Here is a 20,863-nt window from a genome sequence, read left to right as displayed (position 1 = left end):
CATCTTCAGGGTGAAAAAGCAGGGCATGGAGACTGAGTTGACCTGGACGGATATGCCCAACTTGTCAATAGTGATGTTGAGGTTTCTTGCTCTTGTGTGAGATGGTCAGAGGTTTGTATGCCACCAGGCCAAATTCCATGGCAAGGTATCTTCCGAAGATCACCACTTATGTCTTGTCCATGTTCAACTTGACACAGTTGTACTTCATCCAGTTGGCCACTTTGATCATGCATGAATTGAAATTGCTTTGATGCTGAGTGTTTTGTCCGAGAGGGTCAGCATGACTTCCGATTGATTGCGAAGGTGAGTATGTTTGTGTTGCATGCGTAAATGACGTTCACCAGTGGGGTCATGTAGATGTTGAAGAAGGTCGGACTGAGGGAGGAACCCTGAAGGATTCGGCAGATGAGTTACTGGCTTCTGAGGAGTATGGTGGAAATTTGACCATTTAGGTTCTTCTGGTGAGGTTGGTCCAGATCCATTGAAGGCCAGGTCCTTGGATGCCCACCTTGTGAAGTCTATTGATCAGGATAGGAGACTTTGTAAAAGGCTGCATAGAAGTTGCCTATAGCTTGTTCAGGAGGACATCGACAGCTGCATGCTTCCATGCTCCATGGTAGTGGCTGTGTTGATGGAGCTTTTGAGAATGGGGTGATTACTTCCCTAATGGGGGATGAGCCTTTGTTGAAAGCGTAGTGGCCACAAGGGTCTGATAGTGCCCTGAGATGGATGGTCTTCATGATTCTTGTGGTTTCCTCTGTAGTGATATTGTTCCATTCAGTCAGGGTGTTGCCTTTGTCCGATATCAGAAGATTTAAAACAAAAATGATAAATTCCAGTTGTGGGTCAAAGTTGCTGTATATGATTGTGTATGTTGTGATTTTGCAGAAAGAGTTTCAGAGGTCATTATCTCATGAGTCGAAGAATATGGCAGCAATCCAAGAGTTAGACTTTTTTGAGCGCTTTCTTTCATCAATTCGTTTATCCATTTCCTGGGAAGATGTAACCACCTGCTCAACCTTAAATATTTTGAAATCATTGTATATTTTGACACCATGTCCCACTTCAACTTAGAATGGTGTGTCCTTTCCAATGTAGATTGTCCTCACAATGGCAAATGTGCACTCAAAAATTCATCTAGTGCTTCAGTGCCCATCTTCAAATTCACAGACCTGGACAATGAACTAAGGCATTGGTGTCTCTCAAGCCATGTTCTCTCTTCATATTTTCCTCTCGAGGATGCTCTAGAGTGGGGGGTCTCCAAAGGGTCAACCAGTTTGCCAGAGGCTGCCTCGGTATTGCTCAGATAATTTCCTGTAATTTGGTTTCAAAACAAACAACTTGTCTCCCTGCGCCATTTTGAACTACTGTGCAGCAGCTTTTATTAGGCCAGGAAGCAAACAGTTCAGGGCCATGCAGTCCACCCTCTAGTGAAAAATTACTTCTTGACTACTTTCTTTTTTCTTTCTCTCCATCTTTCTTTTCTCCACTCCTTCAGTTCTCCCTTTTCTACATATCTTTTATCTAACATTTCTTGCTTGCTTTCTCTCCATTTATTATTTTCTTCTCGGTCTTACTTCCTATCGCTTTCCCTCCTTACTTTCTGCCTTGTCTTTTGTTTCTCATTTCTTTCTCACCTTTCTTTCCATCTAGTCTCATTTTCTTACCCTTTGTTTTGCTCTTTTTCCTTTTCTCCTACTTCTTTTTGCCTCCTTCCTAATTTTTCTTATTCAACATTCTATATTTCCTTTCATTTTCGCTTCTATTTTTTGTCTTACTCCTTTCTTGTTATTTATTTGTTTCCCCCTGACCTTTTTGTTGCTACGATCTAGTCTTCGTCGACTTTTTCTAATGCTCTGCTTCCTTAATTATTTCTTTCTCTTCTTTCTTTCGCTGCTTCTTTATCTCCCTTCTTCCCTCTTATATTTTGCTACTTAATCTAATTACCTGCTTCAGTTTCTCCAATTTCTTTTCTTTATTGTCCTCTTGCTTCTTCTTTCTCTACTTTTTGCAGCTTAACTTTTTCTTTATCCTTTCCTTTCTCTATTTTCTCCTTCCTTTTTTCTTTACTTCACTCTGTTCGTGGTCTCATGTTTCTGTTGTTTCTTTTCTTTAAGAGCTCCTAGTGTCTTGATGCAATTTCTTCAAGCAATACATTGTGTATCATGTTTGTTGGACATGTATACCATTTGGGGGTGTCTGCAGAGATATGTTTATATATAGAGTATTATGAAGTGTACGTGTCCTTCATAAAATGAATTATTGAGGATTGCCTGATTTGTTGTGTTGGTGCAATAGTCACGTTAAAAAATAACTTATTGATTTGCTTGTTTAAAGACTTCGGCCAATGTACTTTAGAGCAATTATCCAGGTAGTGGAAGTCTTTCAGGCCCCAGCTCTAAAGTTGAGAACAGTGCTACCCTCAGAGGTGATTCACGCACAAAAGCAAATGGAGCAAAGTGATTTTTGAAGAACCACTATAAATCTTTAGCGATACAGTTCTGGTGTATGTTCACTGGACCAAGATTGTGGCAATCTATGGGCCGTTTTTAAGATGAATGACATTTTGTACCCATACCTAATCTCAATAATAGACAGACGCTCTGAATGGTTTTCAGTGATCAGAGATAGCTCTCACTATAGGAAATTGTGGACTCTGTTGCTTTAGAGATAATGGAAAGAGCTATCACAGTATGCGTCACCTCTCCATGCTCATCTAATCGCCCTGAAAAGAGATTCTTGGAATCTGCTCTTGTTTTCTTCCAGGATATTGAGGCAAATCATTTAAAGTCCTCCTGGACAACTTCTGACAACAAAGGCATCCCTTACACAAGTGACTTTCAAGGGGGCAAACAATGTAGATAATTTAAGGCTTTACCACATGGACAGCATTTCAGAAAAAGAGGTGGCTTCTTCAATCAAAAAATATTTTAATTCACAAAACAGAAAAAAACAGCTGGTTTTAAAAGATATTAGGTAAAGTGACATGTGAGAGGTTAGGATATGTTTCTTCTTGCAAAAATGCAAAACAAACCAATCTCAGGTTTTAGAATCCTGTTGTCCGGAGCGTCAAAAAAAGAATGTGGGCAACTTTCACTAACACCCCATGTTAAGATACTGTTGGTATGTACTCCCTTAAAGGAGCAGTCAGTTAGGTAACCTCTGTAGCCATCAGCACATCTGATTACATTAACCCTCATTTCTCTGACATTACCTTTTTTTTTTAAAATGTCTTTCCCCACTTTGTTAAAGAAGTGACCTTTTTATGATATAGTTATTTTCAAAGAATTTTAAAGTAATTTGCACAAACATAACCTATTGATATAATACCAAAATAAATGTTTTTAAAAATTGGCTTTTCTGAAGAAGAGTTAATTTAAGCAACTTTTAAAAAATATGCTCTGGGATCCATTCAGTGAATGGGATTTCAACGGCGATTCCCCTGAAGGACAAGTAAAGATCATTGCCATCCGCCAGAGTCTGCGTCATTGTTAAACTGCACATATCGCAAATAAAATGTGGAGAGAATTTCCTTCCCCCCAGATGTAACAACTGATTGAGTTCTGCCTTGATAAGAGAGCATAGTTTGACGCCCTTTTCTTAGCAAAGGTTTTGATGACTCCTCTACACTATTCAGGAAACTGTACATTAAAGAAACATCCAATGTTCATGGCAATATGCAATAAAGGTCAACTGTGCCTACCAATCCAAGAATATTAAGCGTGATCCTAAATCTTGGAACCACCAAGTTTCACTTGAATTTCTCTTGAGCATATTCCATTAATACTTAAAAAGAGAAATTTAAAATAAACAGTAAAAATTCAGAATAATTTTTTTATTTTTGTCAAATTCAAAGTAACAATTACCTTGCACCAGGGTTTGGAACCTAAACTAGTTGGCAGCTGCTGGTATGTGGTGGTCTGAGTTAGAATGCTCAATTATTAACACTTTGTAGAAACAACTTACCTGTTTTAACAAAAGATTATGATTGAGCAGGAATACAAAATATTGCCACATATGTTTACCTGCAGTGCACCACGATGGGAGTATGCAGTGGGCGCTGGTGGAGGTAATGTCCATGAACTTCCTGGATAAACCTCAGCAAGTTTCCTTTACTGTCTGGTAATCCCCTGTAGGTAAATAATGGTATCCGGAATATGAAATGTGTACATGTATAGAGAAGAATATTTGCCCATACACCAATTTTTTTCCACTATACATACATTTCAACTCAGACCCCTGAATAAATCATTCTCATATGCCCAGTGAAATACCAATGATTAAATATGTTTTTAAAGTTTTGAAAATTGAATATGACCAGAATCTATTGATTAGTGAGAGAAGAAATAGACTGTCCCAGATATAAAAGAAACCGCCACTTAAACTACTCAAATCTATTAGCTTTAAGACTGTATGCTTATGGCAGAGGTTCTGAAAGATACTTTTGTAGTGCAAACAACTGCAGTGGATATTTTCTCTGTAGTGTCTTAAGATAAGCAACCATAATCAGATAAAGCTAACAATTTATATGTTGGACATTCACTGTGGGCTCCAGAACGGAGTCTTCTGCATGTATAAATATATACAGTTTCCTTTTAAGTAGCAATCAGGAGACACTTTTCATTTATGTAAGCATCTAAGACTTACACTGAAAGGTCACAAATTTAAATAATTGGAAGTACACTACTAATTTCATGCTCCTCTTAAAATTATTCATTTATTCCCCTACATCTAGATTTGCAATCACCAATTTCCCGCAGGACTACAGAGTCTATACTTCATATTAGTTTGATAACCAGCATCAGACTTACAGCAGCATTCTGCACAGGGCGAAAGGCTGAGGAGAGTTGCCACAATCCAAACAGAAAGAGAATTGATTTGAGGATTTACTGTTGTGTCTCATTAGAAAGGAAAGTGCCCAAACCCTCCCGGGGACACAGGGCCCAAAGGGTTTCTGGGCTCCAATCACAGAGTTAGGTTTTTACCACTGAGGCCATGAGCCCATTCTACTAAGGCACTGCAAATGTGGCCAAATTAAAAGCCTACCATAACCGACTCTCAAGGCAGAGGGTCAAGCAGTCCAAGGCATCACAGGGAGGTAGTGTGGGGCATAGAGACTCAGAACGCAACTACCACACAACTGACCAAATGCATTTATGCATAGCCAAGTGCTTTTCTTCAAGAAAATGGAAGCACCTGGGCACATAAACCCAAGATAGCGCCAGCATAGAAGCCTTGCTGAGCAGCTCTGGATTCCCGACTTGAGTCATGAGAAAGTGTATCTCTTTGCAAGAACAATGAAAGAAGAATAGTTAAGGAGTAGCCTAACACTCGTGAAATTGGGAGAAACCTACAGGCCCAACCACAGACTATGGATGGCAGTGGATTACAAAGCACCTATCATCACCATGCAACATTCAAGCATGTGCTAGCCATGGTGCGCTGCTCCCTGTCCATCGTAAAACGAAAGGGGATGATGGACGGAGTGTTGAACATTACCAAGGCATGTCTTCCCTGGACCGGAAACAAGCATCCTGGGACCGGTTTCTGGCTAATCAGCCGTTATCCGCCAGGCTAGCTTAAACCAGTGGCAAAGTGAGCAAGGGACCCAGGTTTGGGCATACCCTGCCAACTTAGAGCGAACAAAGCAAAACCAAAGTGGATGATGGACGGAGTGTTGAACATTGCAAGCACTCACCCCCAGTCAACTGATCTGGGTTTAATCCATCATCATTCTTTAGCTCACTCCACCACCCCAGTTTAGACATGGCCATATGCAAATCAGTCTGACCCTGTGCCTCATGGGAACAGTCCAGCCCGAACTGTCAAGCCATGTCTTTCCTGGACCAGAAACAAGCATCCTGGGACTGGTTTCTGGTTAATCAGCCGTCATCAGCCAGACTAGCTAGAATCCAGTGGCAAAGTGAGCAAGGGACCCACGTCTGGGCATACTCTGCCAACTTAGGGGTGGCAGAGTGAGCTAAAGAATGATGATGGATTAAACTCAGATCAGTTGACTAGGGGTGAGAGCTTGCAGTGTTCAACACTCCGTCCATCATCCTCTTTGGTTTTGCCCTGCCCATCGTGGCAGACTCCCCGGCAGTGCGGACAGCACCCAGTGATCCTTGAGTGGAAATGGGAAAGCCACACACACTAGCAGGTGAGTGGTGAGGCACTGGACCGAGGGAACAGCCTTGGAAAGAGGAAGCGAGTGGGGGACTGGTAAGGAGGGTGATACAGCAAGACACAAGTGAGAAAAGAATACAGCATCAAGTGGCCCACAATCAAAGCTGGCTGGCCAATGAACCAGATGATACAGGGGTGCAACACTTTTAAAAGATTCCCCCAGACTTTACAAATGCCTCCAACAAAGTTAACGCCTTAACCGCAGCGGTTTTTCCGGCGCGGTGCCGGCGTTCTGAAGAGTGGACGGGGCTGCGTCGGCCCTAGGGAGGTAGTGCTGCCAATGGCCGAAGGCAGCACACAGGGGTTAAACAGGACAGGAGTACAAAATAAAAGGAAGATACAGAGCGAACTATAATAAGCCAGCCTGTTGAAAGGCCACCATAAAGGAAAGGAAGTGATCATAAAGTCCTGATTGGCAGCCATCGAGACCCAGCAAATGCAGTATTAACTGACCGAAACAATTCAGAGAGTGGTGGTGGACACGATGCGAAACAACCCCATAGAACATCTGCAACTACAGTTGATCCAAAAGTGAGAGGAAGAAGGCCAAGCAATGTCTAGCACAAGATAAATTATACATAAGGCTCCCTGTTTTCTTTTTTTTTACAGATTTTTTTACAGATAAATACAGACAGAAAACAAATTAATTTCCAGTCTGTATTTGTTTTCAAATGTGGATAAAAATGGAAATCATAATGTTTTTTGAGTGATTATAAATGTTATCAATCATGGCTGCGAGGCCAATAGTTGTCTGGAATAACAAGTAACGGAGCTAAAAAAGATGGACATTTTATGAATGAGGTTGAAATAGCTGCAGATATGCACACTTATGATACTAAAATGTTTGTTTTCATACAAGGCTATTGATTTATTGTCTACGGGTGTTCATATCATTGAAACCTGCCAGGCATTCAAGCACAAGTGTACTTTTTTCAGTTTAATAAATGTGCAACTATACTAGAATCAGCTTTATTTTTTCACCAAACACAAAGTAAATTTGGATAATTAGAGATAAAATGAGCAAAAAATAAATAGAAGGAAATGTCAAGAAATTAAATACCATAAAACCGGGACCGCTAATTATACTTCATGAAGAGATCTGTTAAATAGTCCAATCCAATCAATTCCTTCACTGCTTAAACCGAGCAAATTAGCAAGAGGAAATAACAAAATCCCTAACTTCAAGGGAACGAGAAAATAGCCAAACTACAATAAATACTATGGCTTCAGAGAAAATCTGGCGCTGACCAAATGCAATTTAAAAATGGTTCTTGATGACTTGGGGTCCAATCTTGAAAAGACTATATCAGACACACTGGTATATATATAGGGTGGAGATAAAGATTGACATGCAGCCTTTAAATAAGAGACTGGAATTTACTGAAACCTGCTTGCCTTGAAACCAATGCGGCTTCTGAACAATTCTTTCACAGTTCTATACCTCACCCAGAGACGCAAGCTAAGAACTACAAGACAAATGCAAAGATTTGGGAAAGAAGTCTTGTGCAGACAACATCCTGGTCTGTAATCTGAAAGAGGGGGTGGACGGAGATAACATTTATCTATGCCTGGAAAGAATTTATGTCCTTGCTACAGTTTTTGTAAGAGGCAAGGTTTGACAGATGGGAAGAAAATGAAATCAAACCACTAGACCAAGAGACATAGTGCGCAAATAAGCCAAGTACAGAGTCAAAGATGCCCTCACGAAAAAATAAGCCTGGCAAATGGACTAGATCCTATGCAATGAATCCAGGGTTCTCCTTCAGGATCTTGCTACAATTACCCTCCAGAAAAGAAAATAATTGAGACCTCCGACACATATAATGAGTGATAACCAGGTTAAATACCACTGAACTTTCCCAAATTTACTTGGAAGGGTGTAGACAGAGAGATCCACGAACAAGAGGAAGGCCTGAAGCTCTTGTGAACTGAAGACAATTCATCATCAAGGAGAAACCAGGTAGAAAGGGGGGTAGGGTACACACAAGACCTCACAGGAAAGAAGAACACAAGTCATGCCAGATGCCAAATAGATATCTATGAAGGTAGAGAAGAAAAGAGTGATTCAGTGTTATGAGTTAACCTGCACGCTTTTGGTGAGGTGGGAAATTTGAAGGGACGAACGGGGTACTGGCCCTCACTATAATAGTAGCCTTTAGATGATAGCCTGAGGGCAGGAGGCACACAGTCTTTAAAATATTATAGCAATAGTGTAGTAATGCAATGTTGTAATGCAATGTCTTTAACCAATGCCTGTCCTCAAGAGAACCTTGCCACTCATATGATCTAGAATGTAATGACATCTTGCCTGAGCTGTGGTCAGTTGTAGCTGAGTTCTCTGTGGATAGGACGCTGTTCTAATCTATCCTAATAAAGAAGATTCTTTACTCATTTAAGATGTCCAGTGGCTTTTTCCCATTGGCGATGAGGATGGGTTAGATTAGAACAGTGTCCTATCCACAGAGAACTCAGCTACAACTGACCACAGCTCAGGCAAGATGTCATTACATTCTAGATCATATGAGTGGCAAGGTTCTCTTGAGGATGGCATTGGTTAAAGACATTGCATTACAACATTGCATTACTACAAATAGGTAATAGTCTTATGCTCTACAGAAATCATATTTAACTAAATATTAATGTGCGGCGACACTTACGAGAGGGCTTAACACTATCTTTTGTTGATTAAGGTAGTTTTTTTAATGACATTAGAATTAGTTATTCTTATTGATGTTTCTGTTCACATCAACTTTTTTTTTTAATAAACACTTTATTGCATTTGGCAGATGAAGAACGAAAGCATAGGTAACACAGTAAGCAAGTATGAGATAATTACATTGTAGTCACCAGGGACAATGTCATTAATTCGATACATTGGGATAATACAAAACACTAGCAAAATCAACACTTTTGGTTTCAGTCAAGACCATCACCCCTAGGCCTAACCATTTCCCCCACACTCAACTTTGTTTGAAGGGACATCCTCTGGCCTCATAGACTGGTCTCTCCTGCTGAGTGCACAAGTCTACCCACTAACGCCATAGTGACAGGGAGACAGCACAAAGCAATGGCATGCTTTGCGACCATCAGGACCATCCCCAAGAAGGAGCGATCAGCTCTCATGCCTCCAAAGCCCTCCAGGACACCCAACAAAATCAGCAAACAGCAGGTTAAGGTTCAGAACCTCGTCGCCTTCCTCACCAACATTGCGAAGGACGCTCTCTCCTCCGTAGCCATAGTAGGGGGAGAAAGCATGACAGTTCTGGAAAAGTGTCCAGCCCCCTGGCTTCCCCCAAATCCTTACATTAGGGTCAAAGGCTGGTTTTCTTTCAGGGTCCAGCAACCCCTCCAGATCCTCCTCGAGTCCTAGCTCATAAGAATAAGGCTCAAGCTCTGGACTGGAAAGCATATCTCCAGTCGGAGTTGGGCAACGCCCATCTGACTACGTGTCAGGGATCAGAATGGGGATGGCCGCGGGAGCGTCTGTATCGGGACGAGAGACGGGGAGGGTCAAGGTGGCACGACTAGCTACAGTTCATTTCCATCCATGGATTTAAAGGGCCCCAGTGGTCTGTGGGCCCAGAGCCAATGGCGTTGATCCAGCAGGGGCCCCTCCCGAACCCACAGGTCCTAAAGGCACGCCAGCAGAGCAGGCCACTCAAATTTGAGGCATATGGTCAAATAAAACTAGTAGCTGAGCGGGGGCACATCGGGAAGAGCGGAGCAAACCCAAGTGCTTGCTCAACTGCTGAGCCATGCCACAAATGCCAACGCTCCATCATCTTGACGGTTGACGGATGAGGTGAAGTCAAAGAACACTTTGACCTTGTGCTCTTTTTTTTCCAATGGGACCTACCAGAGTGGCTCGATGCGAGTGTGGCGAAGATTTTGGACTCAGCGACAGCTCTAGGGACCTTTCCCTCAACCGGGATCAAGATCGTTTTAAGTCGAGTTGCCATGAGCTTGAGGTATCGCTCCGTCAAGTTCTTTGAGCTCATGGGGCAAAAACTGGAGCAGGCCTTCGGACTGTAGTCAAAGCTATAAAAGGCATACAAGATGCGGGTCAGACACAGACATCGGTCGTTGACAGGCACTGTAGGACTTGAAGACAGCCTTCTGGGATGACATTCCTGCCACACCAGAAGATTCTCAAAAAACACACAAAAGTTGGAAAAAGTGTAGTCAAAAAATGTCTAAGGGGTAGCTCTCTATGGATCTGCGCTGACTGGCGTGGAAAGAAAAAAACTGTCAAAACGTAACTGCTGTAAGTGTGCTGGGGTGGCGCCTATACAGGCACAGCGCATCTCACTTCAGGAGCAGACAATGCCATGTGGAGCCAATTGACTCCACCTACCGGCTTGCAGGGATATTGCTCAAGAACACTTTCCAGACCCAGTCTGACACCTTGGGATAATTATACGGTAAAGAATCTGCAGCTAGAAGTCTCTATGAGATACAACTGCAAACAAGTCCCATTCACAGAGCAGTACAAAATGGAATGGAAAAATACCCTGTAAGTCAAAAGATAGTCCAAATATAAAGGCAGAAGGAGATGCTTTGCTTCACTTTTGTTATTTTTCGTTCATGGTTGACAGGGGTTCTAGGAAATCAAGACCAATAAAGTCAGATCCTAAATAACCCTGAAATCTGGAGTATGCCTAGAGGCAGGCGTGCAAAGCCCATAGGCCTCAAAGGGCTTCAACCCCCCTGTTGTGTGTCAACCTGGGTTGATACAGCTTCCCAGACACACACACACAGACAGTTCTTGAGCTGCTGTGGGCTGGCGTCTTATCGCAGTCACACCAGAGTATTTCACAGGTCTTTAAAAGACCATTTACTTGATAACAAGGATTTGTTGTTTTTTCACCTGTCCTAGAGCCCCTGCATCTCCACTCTGCCTATTCCTTAAAGCTGCAAATTAGTTTTGCTTCCACAGTGTGAGAATGCATTTCCTGAAAAGTAACCTTAGGCTTTGTTCTTTTGCAGTTTTATACAGCTCAAACTCCACCCGAAGGTATTGAGTCACTTTTGCATGAGCACCAGTTACATTACACAAGAACACATTCTTGGAAGTATTTGCCCCCCACTGAAATTGGTTCTACATTGCTGGCAGTATTACAGCCCGAAATTCGGTTTTAGTTGCGCCCCTGCCTAGAGGCATGTGATTTTGTTTAGCAGGCAATTCCTTTTTTTCAAAGGAACTTGCCTCCTTTAGAGTAAAATCTGTGCTCGTGGTTAAGATGATTTTGGTGCTATGCCGTGGTTGGAGCAACAAAGTTACTCCTAGTATGTTTCTATCTTTCCAATCAGTAGGTGCTCTAATGAGGAACTTCTGCATGACTTTCTAAAACTGTGCCATTCTTGAATGTTTAGTATAGTATAGCATAGTATGTTTATGAACAGCATGTGTGTATCCCCCAGTGAGATTGAGAGTCATGTTAGTCCACTGAAAGTGGCCCCCTCTCAACTGGCTTGAGACATTAGTCTCTAATATGACAGGAGGAGGAAAGGCCACTTAAAATGCTTGAACTTTTCGTGAGGGTGACTATTACTTTCTCTGGGTGCACTATGCCACTGGGGACGGTACAGGTGCATGGGCCCTGTACCCATACAGTATCTAAGTCCATTCTTAGACACTAAGTGCACTAAAGCCATAAAGAGTATATTGTCTTGCAGCCTGAGACAATGTCCTGATGAAGGCCCCTGACCCTTATGAGTAACTCAAAGTCAGCCGAAATATGTTAACGCTTTAGAAGCGGTTGGGATATTACAATAATAGTCTGTCAACAGCTCCCCTGGATGTCAATCCATCTAGGGCATCTTAGAATAAAGTAGATTAGCCCTAGACTTTTTTCGCTTTTCATCTCTGCCCCCTACTATTACACCTAAAAAGGAAAATACTACTTACCCAGTATGCATCTGTTCTTGGCATATAGAGCTGTAGAGTCATATGCTGTGCATAGATCGCCATCTAGTGTTGGGTCCAGATGTTGGCACTTTGTTTTCCTTCGAGAAGTCTTTCCAGTCACGAGGTAGGCGACTCCTTTTGGTGATAGCGCGCATGGACATCAACTAAATTGTTAGGTTGTTTTCCCGCAGAGGGTGATAATGGAGATTGGAAGAGTAGTAAAAGGAGATTTCCTGCATGCATGTATCTAAGTAAGATGCTACTGCAACAGGTAGAGGGACCCAGGGAGGTGGGTGGGCGCATATGGCTCTACAGCTCTATATGCCAAGAACAGATGCATACTGGGTAAGTAGCATTTTCCGTTCGAGGCAAAAGAGACGTAGATCATATGCTGTGCATAGACTATCTAGTAGTTATCTCCCAAAGTGGTGGCTAACCCAGTATCCGTTGCAGTGGTCTGAAATAGTGTACGTAAAACTGCCTGGCCCACACTAGCTTGTAGTCTTGCTAACACATTTACACAATAGTGGTTAGAGAATGTATGAGGTGTAGATCATGTTGTAGTTTTGCACATGTCATCTCTGGGTATATTTCCTAAGAATTCCATAAAAGCCCCCAGTTTGCGTGAAGAGTTTTCTCTAAGGGGAACTGTTAACATTAGCTTTGCTTTTGCATAGCATATTTGAATGCACTTGACTATCCACCTTGCAATACCTGATTTTGATATGGAATTGCCTTTGTGTGGGGGAGCAAAAGCGACAAAAAGCGGATTTGTGTTACGGAAAGGTTTTGTCCTTTCTATGTAATAAAGCAATGCTCTCTTCACATCTAATGTGTGTAGGACACGTTCTGCCACTGAATCTGGTTGAGGGAAGAAGACAGGTAACTTAACAGATTGATGACTTTAGGAAGGAATTAGGGATTAGTCTGAAGAACCACTTTATTATGGTGCATTTGTAAAAAAGGGTATTCTATAGTTAATGCCTGAAGCTCACCCACTCTTCTGAGTGATGTGCTAGCAACGAGGAAAGCAGGTTGCCATGTGAGAAATTGCAGTTCACATTTGTTCAATGGCTCTAAGGTTGGACCCATTAGTCTAGTGAGAGCAATATAAAGATTCCATACTGGAGCAGGTGGACATCTCAGGGGAATGACATTTTTGAGTCCCTCCATAAAGGCTTTGATAACAGGCACTCTAAAAAGAGATAAATGTTGTCTATTCTGGAGAGATGCAGCACTTGCCGCCAGATGTAAGCATATGGAAGTGTAAGCTAAACTGGAACGTAGTTGTAACAAATAACATATAATGTTTTGTACAGAAGCATCAAGTGGGTTGATGTGGTTGTTATTACTGTATATCACAAACAGATTCCACTTTGCTGCACAGCAGGCTCTTGTGGTAGGAGGTCTAGCCTCTTTGATAATATTCATGCAGTCTGGCGGTTGATTAAGATAGCCAAACTCTAAGACTTCAGGAGCCAGATCGCCAGATTTAGTTGACTGGGGTCTGGATGTCTTATGGCTCCATGGCTCTGTGTGAGAAGACTGGGTGTAAGACGTAGTTTCTGGTGAGGAACTACTGAGAGTTCCAATAGGGTTGTGAACTAAAGTTGACGTGCCCATGTGGGAGCAATTAGGATAGCGTCAGGGACACTTGGTTGAGTTTCCGAACAACTAATGGAATGAGTGGGAGAGGCGGAAAAGCATAGGTAAATATCCCTGACCAATTCATCCATAGTGCATTGCCTTTGGACAATGGGTGTGGATACCTGGACACGAAGTTTGGGCATTTTGCGTTTTGGTATGTGGCAAACAGGTCTATGTGAGGGACTCCCCAATATTGAAAGTATGGAAGGAGGACCTGAGGGTAAAGTTCCCATTTGTGTATTTGCGGTCTCTGCCTGCTGAGGAGATCTGCAATCTGACTGCTGATTCCTGGGAGGTGTTCCGCTAGGAGTAAAGTTTGTGGTGAATGGCCCACCTCCAGATGTCTTAGGCTAAGTGGGACAGTTGGACAAAGTATGTCCCCCCCGTTTTTTTATGTAATACATGGCTATCATGTTGTCTATACGAATTAGGACAGCGTTGCCCTCTTGGTGAGTTTGAAACACCTTGAGTGCTAGGAATATTGCATAGAATCTTCTATAAACCTTCTCGACAACTTCGCTCTTCGGATCAGCTTTTAATGCAGAATCCTCGGTTCAATCGCCAGAGGCTAGGCGGTAACTCCTTCGTCCGCAAAGCTGGCTTGGCCTGGAACCTGTTACCGCTGGCTCTTAGGAGTGTTCATGATCCATTGCTTTTTTAAAAAAAATTAAAAACGCTGCTCTTTTAAGCTTTGGCTCGGAGTGTGGATTAATTTAACTTTCTGGAGTTAGCGCCGGGACACTTTTAGTAGCTGTGCGCTGTACAAATTAAATATAGCATAACAAATATAACATAACAATTAGCTCTAGATGATTGATGTGGAGCAACTACTGTTTTTGGCTCCACAAGTCTTGCACTGTGTGCTGTTGTAGATGAGCTCCCCAGCTAGTGAGGGACGCGTCCGCTGTCAGTATTATCTGTGGAACCGGGTCTATGAACGGCCGTCCTTTTGATAAATTCTGTGTGTTCCACCACTGCAGAGAGTGAAGAGTTTGGCTGCTTACCAACACTAGATCGGTTACTAGACCTTGAGACTGGTTCCACTGACTGGCTAAGCATTCTTGAACTGGACGCATGTGTAGTATGGCATGGGGAATGATCATGATGCAGGATGACATCATTCCCAGTAGCTGTATGTAAGTTCGAGCTGGAATCCAATGGTTGGACTAAAATCGGAGAACTAAAGCCTGAAAATTTCAAATTCTAGCTGAGCTGGGAAAAGCGAGAGTTTTTTGAGTATCTTCAGTGGCTCCTAGGTAGTTCTTTGTATTGGTTGGTTGGAGATGTGACTTTGGTACATCGATTGTAAACCCTTGTTGATCCAGTAACCGAATTGACATGAAAGTGTGCTGCAGACATTGTTGGTACGTGTTGGCTTTGATGAGCCAGTCGTCTAAGTACAGGAAGAGGTGGATGCTTTGTCTCCTTAGGTAAACACAAGGAGATGATGGACAGAGCGCTGAAACTTTTCTGACACTCACCCCCGTCACAGATATGGGCTGAATCCATCTTCATTCTTTAGCTCACTTTGCCAACTCAGTTCAGACCTAGCTTTAAGCAAATCAGTCTTGACCCAGTGCCTCATGGGAACAGTCCAGCCCGAACTCCTTGTGTTTGCTTTGTCTCCTTAGGTGAGCAGCTAATACCGCCAGAAACTTTGTGAAGACTCTGGGGGCGGTGGTGACAATGAATGGGAGTACCATGAACTGATAGTGTTGACCTGCTACTACAAACCTGAGGAATTTGCGATGAGCAGGGTGAACTGGTATATGAAAGTAGGCGTCTTTTAGATCTAGAGTAGATAAAAAATTGCCTTTCTGTAGTAGAGGAAGTACCTGTTGAAGTGTCACCATGTGGAAATGGTTTGACAATGTACCGGTTGAGTTCTCTGAGATCTAAAATTGGTCTGAGAAAACCGTGTTTTTGGGGAAATTGGAAATAAAAGGAGTATACGCCCGACCCGTGATGTTGGGGCGGCACAGGCTCTATAGCCCCTTCTAGAAGTAGAAACTGAACCTCTTGCTTGAGGATGTATAGATGGTCTGGTAATAGTTTGTGGGGCTTTGGTGGAATATTTGGAGGTGTGTTGATAAATTCCAGGCAGTAACCAGAACGGATAATTTGGAGTACTCAATTGTCTGTTGATATTGATTTCCAGATTGGTAGATATGACAGTCTTCCCTCGACAGGTGTTGAGTGGTCGGGGGGAAGTGGAGGCAAGTCACTGCTTTGTGTTGGCGGGGAGGTGTGTGTGTTTGAACCCTGGCCCCCGCCCTTACCGTTGTTACCCCAGTAACCTCCCCTGAAATAACCCCTAGATGAAGAGGGTTGGTTATTGCCCTTATAGGTGAAGGTGGATACTGATGAGGTATTCTTGGAACCTCGATAAAAGGAGGTTCGAAAGGATCACGAACCTGTGTGGACTGAAGGGCTCCCATATCTCAGTATCTTTCTTCATTTTCTCAAGTGAAGAATCTTTCACTGGGTAAAATAGATGTTCCTTATCGAATGGGGTATTTAAAATGGAGGTTTGAACCTTATGTTTAAAACCAGATATACGGAGCCAGGCATGCCTCCTTAAGTCCTTCGGTGCTCCTGGCGGCCCCCGGTCATCATGAGTCACTGTGGGCGTGTGCGCACGAGGGCTGTGGGCAGTCCGAACCATGCCCAAAAATGGAATGTCCAGCACCGCGGTGGAATCAGCGCTGCAGCCAAGGTGTTAAAAGGACACTAGTGTTTTTAGCTGTAGCAGCAGCCTGCAGCATCTAGAGAGCATCTTATTTGATTGTTAGCAAGACGTTGCCCTTCAAGAACCAGATCTTGTGCTTTTGATTAGTGTTCCAGGGGTAAATATTGGATCAGTTGTTCCATTTAATCCCAGTGTGCACGGTCGTATCGCGCTAACAGTGCCTGAGTGTTGGAGACGCAACAGAAATTGGCTGCTTGAGAAGCTACCCTTTTCCCAGAACCGTCAATAAGTTTTAATTCCTTATCAGAAGGTGGAGCCTCTCCTGTTGTCTGGGAGTTTCCTCTTTTTCTTGCCTGGACACAACTAGGGAGTCTAGTGGCACTTGTCCCCTTTTATATAATGGGTCAGATGGTGCTGACTTGTACTTCTTGTCCACTCTAGGGGTAAGAATACGAGCTCAGACTGGGTCATTAAAAATGTAATCTACATGCCTGACCATCCCTTTGTGCATGGGCAGTGTATGTGATGACTTCTGTGTGGTACTGAGTGTTTCAAAGAGAAAATCCTCTTCTAATGACTCCTTATGTAGCTGCACCCCATGGCAGTTGGCAGCTCTATCCAGTAACTCAATGTAGCCCACACTATCATCTGGTGGAGAGGGTTTGGTAGAGTACAGGTCGAGATCATTGCCCGTGGGCGAATTGGTGTTCTAATCGTCCCATGGGTCTTGTAATGGCTGATCATCATCCCTATCCTTATCATCATCCTGGTTGTCAGGTGTATGTGGTGGTGAATGTTCAGGTGAAACTGGTTGAAGCTGAGGAGAAGGTGGTGGTGATGATGGAAGAATAGGTGGAGGAAGAGTAGATGGGGAAGGGTTAGTTCCAACAGATCTCTTCTTTAAAGGGATGTGATCTTCTTCTTCTGCATCAGCCCTTCTTTTTAGAGTCACTAAAGTAGTGATATGGCCAGTCTGTGGATGGATATACAAAATCTTTTGTTTCAGATCCGGTTTTTCAACTGGGGCACCGAAACTGGGCTTTGTAGTTGTTTTCTGCACTTCTGTCTGTTTCGGTGCTGGAATGGAAACCGTTGAGGTCTTTGGATCTGATGACTTTTTCAGGACCGAATGGGGAGGGTCGGTGCTGGACGTCTGTCTCGAACCTGAAGGTCTGGGCTCCGAACTCGGTTTGGAGGGATTCTTTTCGGAGCCGGAAAGCTTTTTGGTAGGTTTTGTTGTCAAGACAGAGGGCAGGGCATCAGAAACGTGATTCCAGTGCCGACCGGGGCCAGAGGGCGCGGGTTGGACCGGACCCTTCTTTTTAATTGAAATTGTTTCTTGGGATGAAGGAGGAGCTGTGCTTACGGTATCCTCAGTCCCTCCTTTGTGACTGCTCGCTGTAAGTTGACCATGTGGGATGTCCTCTTCTTGGTCGAATTCGAATTATGAGATTGCGACCGGCTCCAGCTCCTCCTCTGTTCCCTTGGCCTCGCTGGCCTCTTCGTCCGACTCTTGACCGAAGAGGTCCGGAATGGAGCTTGTGTGCTAGCTCTGCATGTCTCAACGTCGAGCCTGACAGTTGCAAAGTGTTTTCTTGGAGCGGAAAGCCTGGCACATGTCGCAGTCTTGTTCTCTGTGTTCGGAGGACAAACACAGATTACACACTTCATGTGAGTCAGGGCATGGGTATTTCGCGTGACACCAAGGGCAGAATTTGAAAGGAGTTTGGTCTATCGACTGCATGTCGACCCGCCGCGGGTAGGCCAGACGGCCTTCCACGAACTTTCCATTCGAAAGATTATTTTAAGTACTTACAATACACGATGGAAAGGAAAACGTGATCGAAAACAATACAGCATGCACCGAACGAAACAGAAGGAACGGTGTCGAACCAGAGCGCAACGATATACGTCCGAACCCGATGGCGGAAAAATCAATCTAACATTGGAGTCGATGCCTTTGCGCACTATCACCAAAAGGAGGAGTCACCTACCTCGTGACTGGAAAGACTTCTTCGAAGAAAAACAAAGTGTAAGCATCCGGACCCAACACTAGATGGCGATCTATGCATTGCATATGATCTACAGCTCATATGCTTCAAAAACACTATTTCCCACGGAAGGTGGTTGAGCCCATCCGGACACATACAGTGGTCTGATATGGGAAGCTCAATGATGAAGCATGCTACCATATGTGGGTGAGGGCCTTTCACTTCCCAGAGAAACATCTCCACAGAGATTGTTGGCAGACATGCACAATCTACGGCACTACTATTTCTTTGTTGCAATGTGATTAGCCTGGGAAGGCGAAAGAATAGGTCAATACCTCTCCCACCTTTTCGTGTTTGAAAAAAAACACACAGTGACATGAACTTAGATGACCAGATGTATGAAGAGCAATGTAGCAAAGGAACAGTGAGGGGTGTGTAGGGACCTGAAGTATAAAAACATGGGGTAACATATAAACTGGGTGAAGAGATTGGGGTCACACAGACATACAAGTAAGTATCTTGAGCTGTCCCTAAAAGGAGATGGAGATGTAGTCTAGAAGCTCGAGCTGCTACTGCGCCCTCTGGATCCTGGAGATTGTCTGCCTCAGTGCTAGCTCCAACAATGTATGACTCTGAGCATATCACGTAATCTCCCCATTCATAATTGGGTGAAAAATGTATTTGTATAATCCTCACATGTAGTAAACAATCTTGTATATCATCTCCCAACTCCTTACATAATATACAGTTCTCTGTTGCAATTCGGTTAGGTTTGCAATATATAAATATAAAAAAATAAATACCAGTACATCTGGAAGTCCTGCTCAGTCATGATAAACACTGTAAAGCTCTTCAGCACAGGGACAGATCCTCCTAAAACCCAATCAAACCATTCCTTCTTCATTCAAAGAAGTTGTGAATCCATACCTAGGGTACTGCAAATGCACACATATTTACACCTTTAAGAATGATTTTTTGTATTTCATCAATGCCGAATTATGTACTTATAAATGATCTATTTACATACTCAGGTCTGGGTTGCACCATTAATTGCTTTCAACACTTAGTAGTCAAGAAAAAATGGATTAATTCCCTCAAACGAGGTCTGGAGTTCCCAAAAAGTAAGAGACTGACTAGATTCTGTGCAGAATGAATGCGAGGAATAATAATCTTGAAGGTTCAAAGACCTCCAAGAATGGATTAAAGTCATTTAAGTTTAAGACTGGGGGGTTGAAAAAGATCTTTGAAACCGAAAGAGAACATTGGAGATCTCTGCTTCTTCTCTGAGATTCTAATCAGTCCATGCTGCAGGCCTTAAAACAGGTAACGTCTGGTCTTGTGAGTGGGTATGCCAACCCCACAATAGATTGTCAGTTCCCTGTCTTTTTTCTTGCCTCTTTACTTACCAGCATGTTGTACATTAGTGATGCTGTATCTCCCAAATATGTGCACTAAAATATTGGTTTTATTGATTTTCCTCCCATATACTACAAATGCAAAAACAACAGTTGATGGACAGAAAGCAGAATAATGTCATACATTCACCACAGTACAGAGATCTGGGTCTAAATCCATCGTTTTTTTGCTCACCATGCCATTCCAGTTTGAACCCAGTCATATGCAAATCAGTCTTGACCCTGTGCCCCATTTGAACAGTCCAGCCCGAACTGCCAAGCCAGGTCCTCCCTGAACTGGAAACAAGCATCCTAGGACCGGTTTTGGGCTTTCAGCCCTCATCAGACAGGATAGCTTGATTCCAGTGCAAAAACAACAGTTGATGGACAGAATGCAGAACATGTCATACATTCACCCCAGTACAGAGATCTGGGCCTAAATCTATTGTTATTTTGCTCACCATGCCATTCCAGTTTGAACCCAGCACTATGCAAATCAGTCTTGACCCTGTGCCCCATGAGAACAGTCCAGCCCGAACTGCCAAGCCAGGTTCTCGCTGGACTGGTAACAAGCATCCAAGGACCAGTTTCGGGCTTTAAGCCCTCATCAGCCAGGATAGCTTGATTCCAGTGGCATGGAGAGCACGGGACTCACGTCTGAGCATACTCGTCCCACTCGGGGTGAAAAATGCAAAAACAACAGTTGATGGACAGAATGCAGAACAATGTCATACATTCACCCCAGTACAGAGATCTGGGCCTAAATCCATCGTTTTTTTGCTCACCATGCCATTCCAGTTTGAACCCAGCCATATGCAAATCAGTCTTGACCCTGTGCCCCATGGGAACAGTCCAGCCCGAACTGCCAAGCCAGGTCTTCCCTGGACTGGAAACAAACATCCTAGGACCGGTTTCGGGCTTTCAGCCCTCATCAGTCAGGACAGCTTGATTCCAGTGACATGGAGAGCACGGAACTCATGTCTGAGCATACCCGTCCCACTCGGGGTGACAAATGCAAAAACAACAGCTGATGGACAGAATGCAGAAC

The 20,863-nt window shown here is 43.4% G+C and overlaps 1 protein-coding gene across 1 annotated transcript in view; it reads right to left on the bottom strand.

Moving 5' to 3' along the window:
• PTPN23 (protein tyrosine phosphatase non-receptor type 23) overlaps positions 1–20,863 on the bottom strand; it is a 599,643-nt gene that overhangs the window by 79,070 nt on the left and 499,710 nt on the right. Inside the window, exon 22 of the mRNA XM_086941008.1 lies at positions 4,026–4,130. Within this exon, the coding sequence (XP_086797134.1) occupies positions 4,026–4,130 (105 nt within the window). The remainder of the gene's footprint in view (positions 1–4,025; positions 4,131–20,863) is intronic.

This window comes from Lissotriton vulgaris, chromosome 10, assembly GCF_964263255.1.
Source record: "Lissotriton vulgaris chromosome 10, aLisVul1.2, whole genome shotgun sequence".
NCBI classification, from domain to species: domain Eukaryota; kingdom Metazoa; phylum Chordata; class Amphibia; order Caudata; family Salamandridae; genus Lissotriton; species Lissotriton vulgaris.
The sequence above is the reverse complement of the archived record's forward strand: the minus strand, read 5'-3'. Positions and strand labels throughout refer to the sequence as shown.